At 44.7% G+C, this 19964-nt stretch overlaps 1 protein-coding gene across 2 annotated transcripts in view; it reads left to right on the forward strand.

Moving 5' to 3' along the window:
• Positions 1-19964, forward strand: part of MEI1 (meiotic double-stranded break formation protein 1) — a 3250839-nt gene that overhangs the window by 635743 nt on the left and 2595132 nt on the right. For both annotated transcript variants that reach the window (XM_078683295.1, XM_078683306.1), the window contains exon 6: positions 1707-1910. In XM_078683295.1, the coding sequence (XP_078539421.1) occupies positions 1707-1910 (204 nt within the window). The remainder of the gene's footprint in view (positions 1-1706; positions 1911-19964) is intronic.

Here is a 19964-nt window from a genome sequence, read left to right on the forward strand (position 1 = left end):
CAACTGTAATTGCGTCTTTAATCGAACATAGGGAATACATATGCATATTAATCATGCACAGATAACTTATGATGGAGGACTCGTAGGGACACAGAACATGGCAAAATTTACTTTTCCACAGGAGTACCGCAGGGCTCTTGCCTGAGGCCAACACTATTTAACATTTACGTCGCCCCCTTGGCCAATCTCCTGAGGACATACGGGTTCATTCCCGTATCATATGCCGACGATACGCAGCTCCTCTTTCCATTCAGTAAACTTACAACTGCGGTCCAGTTGGCCTTCTCGAACGGAATGCGTGCTGTATCACAGTGGATGGCAAATAACTTCCTACAATGTAATGTGGGAAAAGCAGAGGTGATGCTCTTTGGCGAGGCTCCCCTCCTGTGGACTCCTGAATGGTGGCCATCAGATCTGGGCCCCAACCCTGCACCTAAGCATGTAGTTAAAAACCTGAGTATCCGGTTAGATCAAGCCCTTAGCCTAAAAGAGCATGTTACTCAGACAGCTGGCTCCTTCTTCCATGTAATAGGACTACTCCGTAGAGTCTTCCCATTGCTCCCAGATTCCACCCGTAAAACCCTGGTTCAGGCTCTAGTACTCAGCCGTTTGGACTACTGTAATGGGCTGCTGATTTCAGTTAATAACACCTTACTCAGCAGACTACAAGTAGTTCAAAATACAGCGGCACGGCTAGTCCTCAATGCGCCATCTAGGTCGCCTTCACGCCCCCTGTTGATGAAGCTCCACTGGATGCCCATTCGACAACGGATCAAGTTTAAAACTTGTTCAGTTATTCATAAGGCACTTCAGAACTTGGGCCCCTCCTACTTGGCTGAGAAATTTATACCCTATACACCATCACGTGCTCTCCGCTCAAGTAGTAAATATCTTCTTGAAGTACCAATCATAAAGAGGGCAAGACTGGGAGGGAAGGCCCTTTCTTACCTTGGTCCGCGTCCCTGGAACGAACTTCCTGTTTCTCTTATACAGTGCCCAGAACATGAAAAATTCAGGAAATTGTTAAAGACCCACTTGTTCTGTGCCTAATAAGTACGTCAGGAGCCTCTACCTCCCCTCAGAGTCCGCTTAGCGCAGATCCTCCTTCGGGAGTCGATTCTAGTGCTTTACAAACAAATAAATAAATAAATTTAAAACCAATATATGCAGTGGATATATTTATCTGTAATAGACTCAGCAGAGCTCACATGATTAAATTCACACACTAAGTGCCGTTGAAATATGAGGAATGGGAGATCCTCCGGTGAGTGGTGTTTACCATGCTTTCATCTGACTGAAGTTTGTGTCTTTTCTAGAGATATGTATGTTATTAATTTTGCCTTCCATGCTAGATATAGCATTGTATTTCCGTACTTCTGTGGGACTCCCTGTGTGACATCGAGAGGGTTAAAGCATGTGAATCTATGGAAGATCCAGTGCTATAGAATAAGAATTGTAAGTAAGCAGTTTTTCTTTTTAATAAAACGTGACCCTCTTATTACATATGTTCATGAAAACGTATTTTTTATTGGAGAGCAGTTAAGGTATACAGTTCCTGATTCTGCTTCATCAAGCAAAACAACTATATCAGGACAGGAGCTGGTCAACTGTGTTTTTGTTTGTTTGTGCCATGTGTATAGTGTTATATATTTTGTGTCATCATTTCATACCCATCTAGCAGCTGTTTCTATTTTTCCTCACTACAGGTAACCTGCTAGAACATCTGCCAATGGGCTTGGTATACCCCAATGAAGGTGTGAAAGCAGCTGTCTGTTATCTCTATGGCAAGTTGTATTGCTCGCCTAACATAGCTGAGAAGCTCTCCCCGCACTTTACAGAGAGATTGTGTGGCATCTTCCTAGCCACACTGGAAAATGCACAGACCAGAGAACTGCAGATTAATTGCCTAGGTAAATCAAGTCTCTATGATCCAAGGTTACAGCCAAATCCATTGCTAATATGCTGATGACTTTGTTAATCCATCTACCTTTCATAGGAGCTAGAGTTACTAATCCATTCAAACTTTTTTTGAAAATGTGCTTTTCACCTGAGCTGAAACGTCAACTCCTTTGTTCACTCTCCCTTCCTTCTGACTGTTGGGATATCTGTTACCATGAGTTCTAAGTTCTGAAATATATTTCTGTCCACTTTAAAAAAAAAAAAGGGAAATACGGAATGTGTGTGTGGGGGTATGTGTGTTGTGCGTGTGTGTATATATACTTGAGAGCACGCCTGCTAGGCAATGTACCTCAGTCCACTCTCTTGGTATGAAGAAATTGAGACTCATTTTTTGACCCAAGCCTTTGATTCTTGCTCTCACTCTCTAGTTGTACGATGTTGATTCTTTTCCTGTGACCTGACATTTCCAGTCCACCCATTTCTTTTAACAGTTCATTTCCTCACGCTTACTCTTTGGATTACTGATTTCACAGAGTTAAGAATTTTCAGTGACCAACTTCCCTTAGCTGAACTGTGGAAAGGGGCTGTGAATGCTTAGGACCATACCATAGAATTCCCGATTTTTCTTTCTGTGTTTATCTTAGTGTGTACCTCAAGTAAGCTAATGCCTGAAATAGTTACCCTCCACCCACCATCTCTTCTCAACACAGAATTCCAAGCACTTAGTTTAGAAAGAAAGCAACAACATATTGAGAATTTAAGTAAGCCTTTATTCACATATACTCCTCGTTTACCTAATGGGCCAGGCGAAAACTCCTTTCTAAATTTGTAGATTACATAACCCACACTCATCTAATTCTCTGTCAGCGCCCAGAGAAGAGGATACGTATTCCCTACAACAAACATATCAACTGGATAAATGCCTTTAGCGCCCTGAGCCAAAGTCTCTAGGGAAAAATAATGACCATAATAATAAATAATAATAATAATAAATAACCTGGTTCCAGAATAAAGTTCATTTTACCCTCTACCTCCACCTCTTTCTATGCTTCTCAACAAACAAACAGTGCTGTTTTTTTTGTTTCTTGTAACCTTATGTTGTATTATCTTTAGTACAATTAATTGGTTGCAAGTGATTTGTTTTTGTTTCATTAGGGTTAGCTCTGCTCTGCACCCCCTATAGATTACGTGGGCGTGCACATGTCTGGGAACCTGGCGTCCTAGAGTACAGGAGTGCTGAGTTAAATCCTCAGCCATTCAGTGGTGTTTCACATCAGCGACCAGTGTTCTCAACACTGCCCTCCTTTCCACTTTAGTGTCATCACAATCTCAATGCTGGGGTGCAGAATGTGTGGTGGGACAGTGTGGCAGCAGCCGTCCCACTGGCATCGCTGAGCCCCGCTGGGGCCTACCTGTTGCCTGCTCCCCGCTGGTCCTGGGTAGTGCTGCTGCTGTGGGGGCTTCTGTGGCGGGATTGGGAGTCTGTGGGCCGCACCGTGGGGCCTGGGCCTACCTTCACTGCTGCTGGGGCTCCCCTGCAACACCTCCTCCAGCTGGCCTCCTTGCACTGGCCCCGCATCGAGGGCCGCACCCCCCCACTGCCATGGCCCCCGCGGCACCGCCATCTTCTGCAGCGCCCGTGGCGGGAGCCGACATCACTGCGGCCACTCCTCATCTGACAGTCCCCGGCTCTACTGACTCCTCACGCCGCCTCTCCCCTTTGGAGATCGGCCAATCAAAAACATGAAGTCTCATATTCCCTGGCATATCCAGCCAAACTGCGAGTCAGGCAGGGCTCCAAGATGCTTGTCTTTCCGGATCCCAAGGATGCTTTGGCCTTTGCGAAGAAACTGGACCGATCTCAACGTTCTTCTCCTGCTACCTCTCAGGCCACCGCTGATGGCAACTTAAGTGATAACGACAACCTTATTGGTCTCTCGACACTTTTGCTAACTGCACTCCTTGTTGCTCAGTTACCTGTTTTGATCTCGCCGCCTTTGAACTTTTTCTTCCACAGGGCTCTCTATGCCATGACTATACTTTGGGCTCGATGCCCTGACTCACTGGTGTCATTCCTTACTGTTGTCTGCTACGAACTGTGGCTTGGCCACCCTGTCTCTTAGGCAGGGGAGTATGCTGAGCAACGCCATCCCTCCACGGGATGATTCACTTTTTGGACATAGACTTTTCCCTTCCCATTTGTGGGTCTCTGGGGGTGGGAATGGGTGGAATCTCAGCCTGATTGGTGGTTTGGAGTGGGTGGTTGGGAGGTGGGTTCTTGGGATTTGTTGCCTTCCTCTGAGGCCTTTATGTTTGTTTTGATGTATGCCTTTTTTTTTGGTCCCTTCATGCCATGTCATCTCAACCGCATGTTTTTTTTTATTGCAGTCCTCTCTTTCACTACATTGTGTCCCCATTCCACATCTGCTACTTGCTATATTGGGGGTTTTGGGATATTGGGACTGTCGCCTCCGAATGAGGTTTTTGTTGTAAACTTGGCTTTGGCGATATTCTGCACTTCAAATGTCATTGCACTGTCCTTCTTGTTATGTTCTTTACTGCATATCCCCACTCAACTGCACAAGGTTCTACCTGTACTTTGTACCTTCCTCGACATTCCTTCTTTGGCAAGGCACTATGACAGATACCTTGCTCTGGACCTGGAATGTCCCCGGTCTTAACGACCACCGCAAGGCGTGCCTGGTCCATGCCCACCTCTCCCGGCATAAGGTAGACATTTGTTTTATACAGAAGACCCACCAGCTACCCGCAACCTCCTCCAGACTCCTCTCCAGGCAGTCTTCCTTTTACTCTAACTACTCCCGTGGAGGGCTTCCATGGCAGACTCCCAGGTAACTAAAAATGTGCACTGCTTAGTTTGTTTAAAGAAAATTCTTCAATGTGCCCTGCTGCTTGGGTACCACTCTCCAAACTAGAGTATTAATATAATCCACTTAATAGCATCCCCATGAACGTGGGGTATGTCCCCAGGGCACTGGTCAAGGGTCCTCCAATCTGGGCCTCCTGCTCTTTAAGAAAGACGATGTCTCACCATAAGTTTGAATGCTTTCATTTTTTATATGGTTTCTTCACAATGCCAATATTCATGGAAAATTCAAACACTTCATTTCCCATAATGCATGATTAGTGCTTCTCATGATTATAGCTTTACAAATCCCAATGCATTTTGTCCGGGAGAGGCCTTCATCCGGGGATAATCTGTAATGTTAAGCCAGCGTGTCTAAATATACAAGGTCACGGAGTCTAGATGATAACGTGCACTCTAACCAAGAACAGTGCATTTGTGCTGTTAAATGTATCGCTAAGCGTGTCTAAACAAAAAATACACATCCGGTCTAAAGTGAAATTAAGTGAAATATTCAGTGATCTGCCGATTACACGTACTCATGAAGAATGTGCACAGATTAAATGAACTGAAAAATGTTCAGTGATCTGCCGATTACATGCGGGTGAAAAATACGAGTGAAAAATATGCCATAGATCTACAAACTTGGGTGCAAATGTTAAAACCGGGGCCTAATGTTTGAGATCCATGATATAGGACTATAGCAACTTACTCGTAAAGCTGTAACAGCGTGTTCCTGTCCTCTCGTCTGCTATGTGAATTGGAACGATTCTGCGCTCTGGTACTAATCCACGCGCTAGGGATCATGAACATAAATGCAGGACTGTCGTGAAAAATCTACAACGGTGTTAAGAGCACTGGAAAAAGAACGGCCGCCATGCAGGACTGTCGTGAAAAATCCACAACGCTGTTAAGAGTACTGGAAAAAGAACGGCTGTCATATTGGTAGTGTTAGGTATAACTGTATGTAAATCAATGCTCGTGCGATAAAATGAGATAGGTGAATATACCAGATTAGCTAGCTACATGAAATTGGACATGAATCTGACAGATCAATTCAAAGATGTCTTAAGTATCATCGTGCAAAAAGCAGTTGATCTAGGAATAATCAATGACAAACGTAAAAAGATTTTTGATTCAAGCTAACCCCAGGAGCCCAATAATTTATATTTTGCCTAAGGTTCATAAAGATCTGCTAAACCCACCATTTCGTCCTATAGTGTCAACCAAAGGAAGCATTCACGAACCTGTGGGAAAATATTTCGATCGATTTTTGCAATCGAGTGTGATTAAAATGAAAACATAAATAAAAGACACCACAGACTTTCTAAATAAATTTAATCAGATTCCCATCATTGAGGATGAAACAGTTATACTGTGTACAGTGGATGTCAAATCACTATATACTTCAATTCCACACCAAACGGGTATAGAAGCGATGGAACAAGCGTTATTACACACTGAATACAACGATGGAATAAAAATAATTCTCATGGAATTGTTAGAGTTTACGTTGTTACACAGCTATTTCAAATGGAAAGAAGATTGTTTTTTTACAGAAAACCGGAACTTTGATGGGCGATTATGCTGCTCCATCAAATGCAAACATTTTTATGAGTTGCTTTGAAGAAAAACAAAATTCATCAGCACCAGAATGGAAAAGTCACCTTAAGACATTTGTAAGATTCATAGATTACTTTTTCATCTTATGGACTAGGCAATCTACAGAACTCATTGAACAACTAGAAAAACTCAACGAGATTGACGAAATAATTTAATTTACCTTCGAAATTCCAGAAGAATCCATCAACTTTTTAGATGTGAGAGTTACCAACACCTCCACGGGTTTTGAGACAGATCTCTACAGAAAAGACACAGACAGAAAAAATCTCCTTCTATATAGCAGCTTCCATCAACAATCCCTGAAACATCATATGCCTTATACCCAGCTACTCAGGATGAAAGGAATTGTTTCAAATCCAGAAACGAGCGTTGAACACGCTAAAGATATGTTACAACGATTCAAGGAACGTGGTTATCCAGAACATCTCTTAACCCAAGCTCAAACCCGTTGCTCACAAATAACCAGAAAGGAATCATCGACACACAAAGAGAAACAAACACAAAACCGCACAGCAGTGGTATCTAAATTGTCAACCATGAGCGGTCCATTCAAGAGAATCATCAAGAAACATTGGTCCATTCTTAAGCTAGAACCAGACTTCAACAACTTTTTTGCACAGGAACCCATGTTTGCTTTTGCCAGAGGTAAAAACCTAGGAGAGATAATAAAAACTCCCAGTAATCAACCAAGTAAAACCACACACAAAGGAAGAGTAGCATGCTGGAATTGTTACAACTGCCACAACATCATAAAAGGCACTCACATAACACATCCGATGAAGGGACAATAAATCAAATTAAAAGTGACAGCCACATGAGATACATCCAATTTGGTTTACTTATTGAAATGCCCTTGTGGAAAGACCTATGTGGGACAAACTGAAAGGTAAATAAAGATTTGCATAAACAAACATAAGAGTAACATTAGAACCAAATATTTAAAGTCAACAGTAGCCAGTCATTTTTAGAAGCTCGACACAACATTAGCCAACTCAAATTCTGTGTGTTGGAAACTATCACCAGAAGTGAAGGAAGAGACAATCACAATTACTTATTACACCGGGAGAACCAATGGATCCAACTTCTTAATTCCATGAAACCTAATGGATTAAATGAACGCATGGAGTACTTATTCTATCTATGATATCACTAACTCGCATTTTATAATTGCTATGCATAGAACTTGCGACGTGTAAGATATGGAGTGTTATGCTCTTATCACACATTTTGTATAATTGTGCCTTCAGAAATGACTTTTTTTAAATTTGATTTACATTCTCATGTTTACTTTGCACACTCACATTTATCAACTGAGTTAGCACTATCGGTTAACACCTAGAGAGCCACATAGACTACACGGATCCGTTTAGCATTTTCGACTAGACCCACTCAGTAAATTCACATTTGTTTGTTAACATATCAGTCTATTTGCAGCCATCTTGGCATTTTCACCTATTTGTTGTTACAAGCTAGCCGTGTAGTCAGCTAATCCATACTAATATTATAAAGAGAGAGCCCAAACCTTTGAGGCGGGTAATCTCAGTAACCACAGCACCAATCACAACACCCAATACAGCGTTGGAAAGGCAGTTGCAGCAGAAGGACATAGGCTTTGCAGACGGCCACCATATACATTTAAAAGGTAAAAGAACCGTGCCAGGAAAGTAGTCCCTTGTGGGCGTGTCTGCGTTGTGCTGTGGGCGTGGGCTGGGGGCGTGACTAACGCTGGGGGCCTGTGGTACGGCCATCATATCGAGGGCTGTGGGCGTGTGCTGGTGGCGTGACAAACGCTGGGGGCGTGTGTCCGCCCTTCATGCCATGTGAGTTGTACATACAAGCGCCAATTACGTTGCTGCGCAGCATCAAGGGGCACACTGGGGGCGTGACACGCTGGGGGCGTGACACGCTGGGGGCGTGAGAAACGCTGGGGGTGTGAGAAACGCTGGGGGCGTATGTCCGGCCTTCATGCCATGTGAACGCAATTGCGCCGCATCAAGTGGCACGTTGGGGCCGTGAGAAACGCTGGGGGCGTGTGCTACGTTCCGCCCTTCATGCCATGTGGGTCGTACATTAATCAGAAGATCGTCTGCTGTGGCCGTGTGCTGGGGGCGTGACAAACGCGTTCAGCTGGAGGCGTGGTAAGTAACGTTACTGCAGCCTCTCCTGAGCGCTGTTACTGAACTCTCTCATTCAACGAAATTACACGCGCCTGCTACCATTAACCAGGGCTCTAGCCGGGCTCAAGCGGCGGTTCAGTATACTAATTATACGCGCCTGATAACATCAACCAGGGCTGCAGCTGGGCCTCAAGCGGGGGAACACGCGCCTTCTAACATCAAACAGGCCTGCATCTGGGCCTCAAGCGGGGGAACACGCAAATGAGTGTTTCTGCGGGGACAATTACTGCAGCCTCTCCTACTCGCTGTCACTCAACTCTCTCATTAAACGTATTTACCCGCGGCTGATAACTCTCTCATCCAACGACATTACACGCGCCTGCTAACATCAACCAGGGCTGTAGCCGGGCTCAGGCGGCGGATCACTACACCAATTACACGCGCCTGCTAACATCAACCAGGGCTGCAGCTGGGCCTTCTCCGTCCCGATTCTAATGAAATAAAAAATTTTGTCTACCGCAAGATTTTAAAATAAATTGCCCTTGCCAAATACACATATTACACACATTCTATTTCATACCCGGACAATGTCGGGACGGGCTGCTAGTCTGGTATATTCACCTATCTCATTTTATCGCACAAGCATTGATTTACATACAGTTATACCTAACACTTACAATATGGCAGCAGTTCTTTTTCCAGTACTCTTAACACCGTTGTAGATTTTTCACAACAGTCCTGCATTTATGTTCATGATCCCTAGCGTGTGGATTAGTACCAGAGCACAGAATCGTTCCGATTCACACAGCAGACGAGAGGACAGGAACACACTGTTACAGCTTTACAAGTAAGTTACTATAGTCATATATCATGGATCTCAAACATTAGGCACCGGTTTTTAACATTTGCACACAAGTTTGTAGCTCTAAGGCATATTTTTCACTTGTATTTTTCACTCGCATGTAATCGGCAGATCACTGAACATTTTTCAGTTCATTTAATCTGTGCACATTCTTCATGAGTACGTGTAATCGGCAGATCACTGAATATTTCACTTAATTTCACTTTAGACCGGATGTGTATTTTTTGTTTAGACACGCTTAGCGATACATTTAACAGCACAAATGCACTGCTCTTGGTTAGAGTGCAAGTTATCATCTAGACTCCGTGACCTTGTATATTTAGACATGATGTCTTAACATTACAGATTATCCCCAGATGAAGGCCTCTCCCGGCCGAAATGCATTGGGATTTGTAAAGTTATAATCATGAGAAGCACTAATCTTAAAGAGCAGGAGCCCCACATTGGAGAACCCTTGACCAGTGTCATGGGTATGCTATTAAGTAGACCTCCCAGGTAATCATTGACCTCAAGGGTTGCTTTGTGGTCCTTCACGGTACCCTCCAGGCCCAGCCATTGACCTTGGCTGCGTTATATATGATGACCCGGATTTCTTCGCGCAGGTTTGGCACCGCATCTCTTCCCTGGGCCCTGCCGCGTTCCTCTGGGGGTGTGACTTTAACTTTACGCTGTCTACCCCGCTAGATCTTTCCGGCCCACACACTTCCCACCCGCGCGCAGCTTCACAATTGAGCTCTATTCTCACTGATAACTCCCTATATGAAGTGTGGCACCGCACCCGCCCCGAGGCATGCGAGGGCACTTGCGTAACAGGCTCCCGCGGCTTCTGGTCCCACTTGCACCTCTGGATTACCACTCCGGACGCCTTTGCTTGGCTCACCTCTATTGAGCATATGGCGCGCACCCTCTCAGATCACGATCCTGTTCGCCTCTTTCTGCGCATCCTTCACACCCCACATTGCGTGTTCTCTTGGTGGCTTCCCCCTAACTCGCTACATTACTCGGTCTTCTTCGAGGGGATACAAACCGCGATTACAAATGATTTTGAGCTTAACGAGTGCACTGTTGACTCCCCCTCCACGCTTTGGGAAGGATTTAAGGCCGTCATCCGTGGTGAATGCATTTCTAAGCAGTCCAGTGTCTTACGCTCTATTCGCGTCACTCTTGACAAATTAGAGACAGAGGTTAAGGCTCTGGATTCCTCCCACTCCCGGGACCCTAACCCTGACACGCTTGCTCAGATCCGGGGGAAGCTTACCAACTTCGCTGACGAGGCCAACAGAGAGCTTGCGTTTCTGGGCAGGGAGGCGTAGGCGCGCCTCTTCAGTGAGGGTGACCTCCCTGGAAAAACCCTTGCCAACCTCCTCCGCTCGCCTCACGTTGCGTCCTATATAACCGCCCTCAAGAACGGAGGCCCTGACAGAACCACCTCTCCTGAGGAGATCAAGGCATGTTTCATCTCATTTTACTCACAACTTTACACGTGCCCCCGCGTGAGGGTCTCGATCAATATTTCGACACCCTTCAGCTCCTCTGGCTTGGCAACCCTCACCGGGAATTCCTTGATGAGCCCTTCTCCAAAAAAGAAATCCTTGCTGCGTTTAAATGTGTGTCCAGTGATAACGCCTCCGGTTCGGACGGCCTGCCAGCATCCTTTTATCAGACCTTCGCGCCCCTCCTTGTCCCGCACTTAGCTGCCATGTATGACAAATCTTTTGAGAATGGTCAGTTCCCCCCTTTGCTCCGCGAGGCACTACTCACACTACTTCTAAATCCGGACAAACCCCCAGAGCTTCGCAATTCATATCGTCCCCTTTCACTAATCAATACGGATAACAAGATCTTTGTCAAATTCCTCGCCTCCCGCCTTCTTCCCCTCTTGCTGCTCATTGCTCGCCTGGACCAGTCCGGATTCAGTCTGGGCCGCACGACCTACCATAACCTCCGGAATGTATTCTCCGTCCTTCATCAAATTAACCCCAAGCTTCCGGCAGTGGCTGCCCTGCAAGATGCCACTAAAGCCTGTGATACCCTAGAGTAGCCATTTCTCTTTTATCTCCTCCCTCGCTTGGGCTTCTGCCCGGTCTTCATACGCAAAATAGTACTTCTTTACACCCTTCCCACTGCCTGCCTCCGGGTTAACGATCAAATATCAGAGCCTATCTCCATCGCGAAGGGGTACCAGGCAGGGGTGTCCTCTGTCACCCATGCTCTTCGCCATCGCCATGGAACCCCTTGCTGCTAGACTCCGACAGCTCCATATCCAGAGAGGTCTCTGCTTCGCAGCCCGCGCTATTGCCGTCTCCATGTATGCGGATGACGTCACACTTTATGCTCGCAACCTACGGTTTGGGGGCTACTCCGGCATCCAGGTTAACTGGAATAAGTCTGTACTCTTCCCCCTCACTGATGCCACCTTCCCCTTTATTCCCGACTACCCCTTTGTGTGGGCGTCGGGTCCAACAAGATACTTAGGCATCAGGCTGAGTAGGGACGTAGACGAACCTTGGAGAGCTAATTTTGGCCATGTTGTGGACTTGTTTGAGTCCAAGATTCCCTTCTGGCATAGGCTACCCTTGTCACTGGCGGGTTGAATAGCCATCGCCAAGATGGTGGTGCTCTCGAAGTTTTTATATTTATTCGTCAATATTCCCATCCCCCTTACTGCCCACTTTTTTCGCAAAGTACGCTCATTACTCATTTCTCTGGTCTGGGCTGGCGCACAGCCCAGAATTGTATATATTATCCTTACCCGACTGATGTCGCGTGGTGGTCTTGGTGCCCCCGATTTGAAACTTTATGCCCTTGGTGCCCAGGCCAGTTTTCTCCATTTCTTGGTCCACCCCACTCCATTTAAGCCGCATGTCAAGGTGGAGGCCGACCTTGCTGCCCCATGGCCGCTCACAACTGCCTTGTTCACCAAGGCGAAACTCCCTCACACGAGATTGACACGGTGGAGACTCTGCGCTGGGCCTGGGATGGGCTCCATAAGCTCTCCGGCTCCAGGATGCTCTCCGCGAATGCCATGCCTATTGCTTGTCATCCGGATTTTCCCCCCCTTCAGTCATCCAGGATGGTTAAACATGCTACCCGCTTGGGGCTTTCCACAGTGTCGGACCTCTACCCTGGGGCCACATTCTTCACTCTTGCTGTCGACTCCGGCGCCATGGACACTCTGCTCTACTATCAACTAAGGGCTATTTGCAGGGAGCTTCATCCCTCGTGTCCCCAGCCTCCTTCCTCGATGGCCTCTCTTGACTTCCTTTACACATTCCCCTCCTCCCGAAAGCTAGTCACCATGATTTACGCCCTTGCACTGGCAGCATCTCCCACCTCTAGAGAGTGGGCGCGAGTGGCGAGGTGGGAGGACCTGGGTGTCGAACTCTCTCAAGAAGACTGGCTTTATTGTTGCAATCAGATTAAACGCCTATCCCCAAACTACCGCCTGCGCCACATCCACTTTGAGTATTTGCATAGGCTTTACCGAACTCCTGCTCAGCTGCACAAGATGGGACTTATCCCCAATGATAGATGTCTGCGATGTTCCACTGCTGCGGCAGACTTGTCCCACCTCGCCTGGCTGTGCCCTCAGATCTCCGCATATTGGCGTGAGGTGTGTGCCGCTATTTCTGAGATCACCTCGTCGCTGGTCCAGCCCGACCCTCTACTTTGCCTTTTAGACTTCGTGAAATTTTGCCCAGATGTTACGCACTGTCTGACTGCGATGTATCTTGTCCTTGCGAGGCGTAGGGTCTGCATGTGCTGGGGTCGCAGGCTTGTACCTAAGGTTGACACTTGGCTGGAGGATGCTTCTCGGTGTTAGACATACCTGTCCGAATTCTGGGACCTAATGCCAGCCAAAATCCCTCCCAATTGACATATGGGGTCCACTTGTATCTTACCTCTTAAGTCGTGACTCTCAGCATCATGCGACCTCCCCCGCACTCCCCGCCGGCGTTCCGCCCACGGCGGCCGTCGGTGATGGTCAATGAGTTGCTGGCTCCCCGCTCATTCTCCCTTCTGCTCCCCTAGCCTCTCTCTCCCACTCGATGGGCATCTCCCCATAGCTCACACTACTCCCCCAGTGCTGCCACTGCATTTTCTTCTTTGTATCAACATCATGTGTTATCCTCTGCTGCATAATACTGAATGCTCGTATATAATGTCCTGACATAGTATAATCTTGTAACCTTGCTGTGCAAATTTGTCAATAAAGGTTTTTGAAAAATGTTAAAACATAATAATAATAATGTCTAGCATCGGTAGCTTTTAGCCAGGTTCAGTCTGAATTCCTTCCTCCCATTGGTTAACTCCCAACGGTTGGACTGCTGATGGCGCCTTAGGTCCCTGTGACTGCGATAAAGTCTTAGCTCAGTCCATGATACATGTTGTAATGTTCTGTAGCTTATATACTCCTCTAAGAAAGAAGTTCTTGATTCCCATTCTGGTAGAGGCCCAGTTTTCACAAGTAAGGCCTACAATGGTGTTCCTCTCCATGTTGGGTGAGATGCGCACTTGTATAAATATGTGTCACTTTTTGAGTAGCATCGTCTAGATCCGTGGCATATGACCATAATCTGTGTGCACTAGTTGATTACATTTTATTGTTGCTGACATGCAGTAATTGTGCTTGTTTTCTCTTTTTACCCATGTCTTATGGCGTGTGTATAATGTATTTTATCTGTTTATGAATGTTTTTGCATGTCTTATGAGCTTTTTATCTGCTTTATATCTTGTATGGATATTTATTTAATCGAATGAAGCGATTTTACTACTACTACTATTCCAGAGGAAGCACAGGTTAAACTCAAACTGTGTTCCAAGGTTGGTCCTTCTAAGGTGGAGGAGTTGTCTTTTTCTAGCCAAATGGTGATGGCTTTGACCATATGTACGGATCCTTCATACTACTTGGAGCTTTCAGTTGGTGTCAAACAAATCCGGCACTCATACAATTCAGCAAAAGGCTTGACTTACTGCTTAAAAAATTATTGTAGTAGTGATGCCAGTCTTCATCTAGGCCTTCACCTTTGTCTGTGCATGTGTAAAGGCATCAGTATCTTTCACACACATTAATTTGCCGGTTTCATCACTGCACATTCACATTGTTTAGAAGCTCTCTAAAACGAGTTGTCTGCAAGTTGACATCGCTTTACAACTGTGCTCACTACAGCATAGCGTCTCCATTAGAAGTCCTGAATTATGTTTAGTAGTGCCAGCTATTTTTTGCATCAATATTTCTTCACCTGCCACTCTGGCCGGAAGATTAAAGCAAAGATTGCTATTAATTGCTGTGGCGTTTGTGTTACATGTCGTCTCCGTTTCCGTTTGGTGATACTATTTTATCTCACTTGCCTTGTTTCTGCAGTAGTTTCTGTTTTCTGGGCTGCTTGGATCTGAAGTATTACTCATCTGAGTTGCTGCAGAGGAAATTCGGATGCTTGCACCTGCACATCGGACTGACCTAACAGATTGTAAAAGCTCAAAAAGAAGCTGTCGGTGGCATGAATCCAGTAGTCATCAAAGCTCAGATTTGCAGTCTGCAGGGAAGGGTGAAAGCTCAGCATACGGATAATGCAGTCTTAAATAAAAAAGGTGAAGACTTTCAGACTTCTGAGGCAGCAGTTTCTTCACCTAGAGCATCCTGAATTTGATAATCTTTTACCATGCAAGTTCTAGAGAAATTTAATAGCGATATTAAGAAATATCAGGTTTTCAAAAAGCAGTGTCATTTATATTTAATGCCTTAGGAGGAAGGCTTTTGTGAACTTCCAAGCGCAGATCCAGTATGTGTTGGTTGGATATGATGCCTTGTGGGACACTCTCACCATTGCCATTTCTCTACAGGCTTTATTTATTTTTAATACATCTTTTTTATTTTCAGATCGTTCATACATTCAATAAACAGTACTATAATTGTTGGTCGCATTAAAACCCGCCATCTTCAACAGAAGCCCCCTCCCTTTCCCATTACTTTGTGGTGATTTATTTCGGTACTGTTGTTCTTTCATAACAACTAATCTCCCTCTTGGGCCCCGGAGTAAAGAACGACCGGCCATCCCCTCTACTTGGCTTGGGCCATTCTTTTTTACTAACCATAGGGGCCCCTTTTGTTTCTTGTGACGTGGGTTGTTGGGTATTCTCCCATATGTCAATCCCAAAGTGTCGTCTCCATGGACCCCATATTTTGTTGAATTTTCTGGGGCATGCCCTACTTAGATACGTGGTGTGCTCAACGGCCATATAAAGGTCCATCCCTCTTGTCCATTCCTGGACCGTGGGATTCGACCCCACTCCCCACCGCCTGGCCACATCTCTCTTTGCCAGCAGTAGTCCTAGGGAGGCGAAGATTAGTTTGGCCCTAGTAATGTCCACCTCACTTGGGATTCCCAGTATGACGAATGTAGGTTCAACCAGCAGTGTTGTTCCCAGTATTGTCTCTAGTGTCTCGATTATGGTCTCCCAATATGCCTGTATCTCGGGACATGCCCATATTGTGTGTAAAAAATCACATTTGACAGTTTTATAGGTGGGGCAATATGGTGTCTCTGACCTTTCCATTTTGTGTAGTTTTCTTTATCATAGAAAATTATGTGTAGCACCTTATATTGTACGAGGCATAGCCTTGCCTTGATATCTACCGATCTAGGGTCCCAATCTATGTCCTCCAAGGGCCCAGATTCTTTCCCTACAGGTATTATTAATCTCTTTAGCTGCCTTTGGAAAGGATTTTTAAGTTGCCATTCAGGACCCATGGACAATTATGCCTCTGAAAGTTAATTACTTGATTTGATACAGAGCAGTTTAGATGGAATTTGCTACATTCCCACTTCAACCATTTAGATTTAACATCTGATTGGAATTACAAATCATTAGCTCCTCCTTTCAGAAGAGGTTTGGGAGATGATATTAACAATGAATTGGGCCGAGGTACTATACCTCGTACATGTTCAGCTTTTTTTTTAAAGTTCAAGTATTTTTATAAGTTAGAAGTAAAAAAGAGACTTACATTCAGAAATACATGCGATACAGGCAAAATCCATGCAATACAAGATGCACATGAGAATACAGTTGATTACACAGAGTAAATTGGTACGGCAGAGTCAGAGAATTTAAAGAGATGAGCAAGGACACCACAGAGGGATGCTTCCGCATATAACTAATCAGAACAAATGTGAATAAGAGCTCAAAAAGAGCAGTATTACTAGTGAGACTAAGTATGATGTAAAGCAGTACCAAGAAAATTGACAGTATTTGGATCGCCTAGGAGTCATAGAAAGCCAGGGCTTTAATTGATCTGGTGTGGCAGCTCGAGAAACAAATCCAAAATGAAATCAAAAGAAAAAGTATTCAGAAATACAAGAATATAGTCTTAATACCTTGTGCTTCGTGTCATAGACAGCAAATGGAAATAACGTCTGAAGTAGCAGCAGGCGAATTGGCTCAAGTGAAAGAAACCCTTTAACACGAGAAGAACTTTGGAGGAGACTTGATGTTACGTTATAGCTCTACTGCTTCAAAGACCATCATTTCATCAAAAACTGTCCAGGTCAGATAAACGAGTAGGTTTGACCTTAAAGTGGTTGTCAAGCTCAAGCAAAGTAATTGCTAATAGTCCGGTACTTTTGGTTTGTCAGACTGAAAAAAAAACTACACATGATTTGCTTCGTCTTTTTATGTGTTTTTTTTTTTTAACTAGGTTGTCATCTGAAGATACAATCACTGATTTTAACACGAATAATTAACAAATTGGGAATGTGGAAAATATTTTAAATACAGCTAAGAGAAAGCATTGCATGCATCTATAGTTGCTAATCTCGCCTAATCGCTGAAAATCGAGCCCTAAACGGCCAAACGTATCCGGTTATACTGAGTATCCAACAATACAGAGACCGATTTAAAATGATATACATACTCAATAACAATCAACACGGATATATCCGTGGGTAAAACAAACTATTCAAAATACTTGCAGAGTCTGGGTATACTGTTCTAAGTACAAAGTGCATAAATACAAACATACAATATTCACAAAGGATTAAAAACGTTGAGTAAAACATGCACCTAATCTTTTTTTTATTTTTTGTAACTAATTTTTATTTGCAGCACATGACACTTTACATAAACAGATTACTTTGGCAGTGATATAGATGCACAGCGTATAACCATAGTGACAGTTCAACATACAGTTACCCATGGGAGACATTGGTTCGTAGCTATAACCTGCAAGACCAGCATAACCTCCATGATCATGCAGCAGCAATGGTCCATACAATCCACACCTAGTCGCTAATATCAGTCCTGGCCAAGCCGGATCTGTCCTGCCCTCTCTGAAACATTACATCACATCTGTAATATCCACAGGTATCCTAATAACATTCGCCATATACATCAAGGCATGGAGTACAGAAGAATTAGCACACATGTGGAAAAGAAAACAGGATGAGCAACAATCTCAGGAATCAGGGGAAGCTTATTCATGAGTCAACTAGGCAGCTGTAAGAGGCAAAGGGCTAGGAGATCACGATACCTCAAACCCCCTAGGGGCTACACAGAGTTGCAAGCATGCTCCTTGGTGCTAAGCAGGCAGGTCCTCCTTATATGTTTGCAGGTCTGCCAAGAGTACTTCCCAATCTGTCCCTATGGGATATTTTCGCAGGCCTCGAGCCTCCTCTCGTCTGAGAGCCACAGCCTCCACCGGTCCAGTGAACCCTACTGGGCAATGTCGTGCCTTCCAGTGCATGGCTATAAGTCTATGTGTTATCAGTAATGCCAAATCAATTCATCTGTTTGCGGCTTTCAGGCGTTTGAACAGTCCCAGCAATGACCCCTCCAAGGTGCACACACCTGTGTGGTTTGTCACTTCCGTCAATGTGGGGCAGAAACTGCTTTCCACAGTGTCATAGCCTCTGGGCAGCTCCTGAATATGTGCACCAAGTCAGCACCTTCTTGCTGACACCTAGGGCAATTGGGAGAGGACCAGAACATTCTTTGAAGTGCCACTGGGGTAAGGTAGGCCCTATGGAGGATGTTATGCTGGATATATTAGAACTAAGTGGTTCGTGACACTTTCCTAGGACAACATGCACCTAATCAATCCTAAATTCCACATAATCAAAGCAAAACAAGCAGTTCTAAAAGTACAGGGAAAAAAACTCCCAAAGTGCAAATGCATATTCCTACATTGCTCATGTACCACTGTCCCCTGCCCCCCCCCCCCCCACACACACATACATTCGTTCAAATGTATCAACTTGGTTATTCCTCTTGTCATACATGTGTTTTAACTTTCGTATCTTATTCATTTAAAATTTCCATAGACCAAATGATTGGAATCTAGAAGTATTTCAACATTGTAAAATAAGCGATCTAGCAATTGAGACAAGTAAAAAATAAACTGCTGCTCCGATCTCGTAAAAACCAAATGTTTGCCCAATACCCCAAAGAGAGCTACTAATAAGCCTGGTTCCACCCTTTTTTAATAATTGTTGAGTTATAAACATGAAGTCTTCCTGCACCATCGTAGGGTGCCTAAAACACTTATTTGAAACATTGGGAAAACACTTATTTAAAAAGTGAGGGTTCTAGTACAGTGTCTATCTTGAAAAAAAATGTTAATTATTCCAAAGTTAGCTGCTCTGAACAGTTTGTGACCAAAAACAGAAATATCCCCCTATTGGTTCAGAGAGATGACACAACTGATGCTATCTTGTGGAGGCACTCTGGGATAGTATTCTGATGAACTTTTTGGTGTACCACCTTATACCAGCTCTCGACTCTAACAATATTAAATTTATAAAATAATTTCAAAAAATTCTCTGTAAACTGATCTGTATATTGTTTTAAGTGCTGCAAAAAACTAGAAATTTGTGCAAAGCTAAGTCATAGAGAAGAAGAGCTCTCATAGTCCTGGAGTGCTAGCTGCTGCCAGCTATTCCATCTACCATTTATGGTAAAGTCAGATAAAAGACCAAACCCCAGTCCATTCCAAAGTATAATTGAGGATTCCAAGATCCCTAAACTCAGACTCATTTCCTAAACTACGCGTGAGGCCCCCTCACCTTTGTGAGTCGCCAACGCCGCAGGGCCAGGTAGCCTCCCCAAGCCAACTGTTTCTGCTGCGCCTTTCCGGCTACTCCACGAGGCAAGAGGACAAAGAGGGCTACTCCCTTGATTCCGGCTATTTTATCACCTAAGGGGAGGGACTGCCAATGCACCTCCTTCTTTAATCGCACTCCCGGCGTCCCTCCCCTTGCCCACTTTCAGGGAAACGAAACGGTTCCCTCGGCACTAAAATCCCACTAAAGGCACCCCTCCCCTAGACGCGGGGGGTGCCTCTCATTACAATCCTACAGGGAAACAAAATGTATGGCAATCAAATATGTTATATTTTATCCCGCATTTATTCATACGCAAAAGGCTGCCTGATAATAGTGATAGAAATCAGGTAGCTCTGGGGGATTGGAATTAAGTCGAGAAGGTTCAGGCTGGCATCCTCTGATATCACTGCCTGAGCCTGATTAAAAAGTAGAATAATGCTTATAAAGAATTCTGGACATCCTTTCCATTAGAAGTAGGGGAGTTAGTTTCACGATCCTTC

This window comes from Lissotriton helveticus, chromosome 1_1 (genome assembly GCF_964261635.1).
Source record: "Lissotriton helveticus chromosome 1_1, aLisHel1.1, whole genome shotgun sequence".
NCBI classification, from domain to species: domain Eukaryota; kingdom Metazoa; phylum Chordata; class Amphibia; order Caudata; family Salamandridae; genus Lissotriton; species Lissotriton helveticus.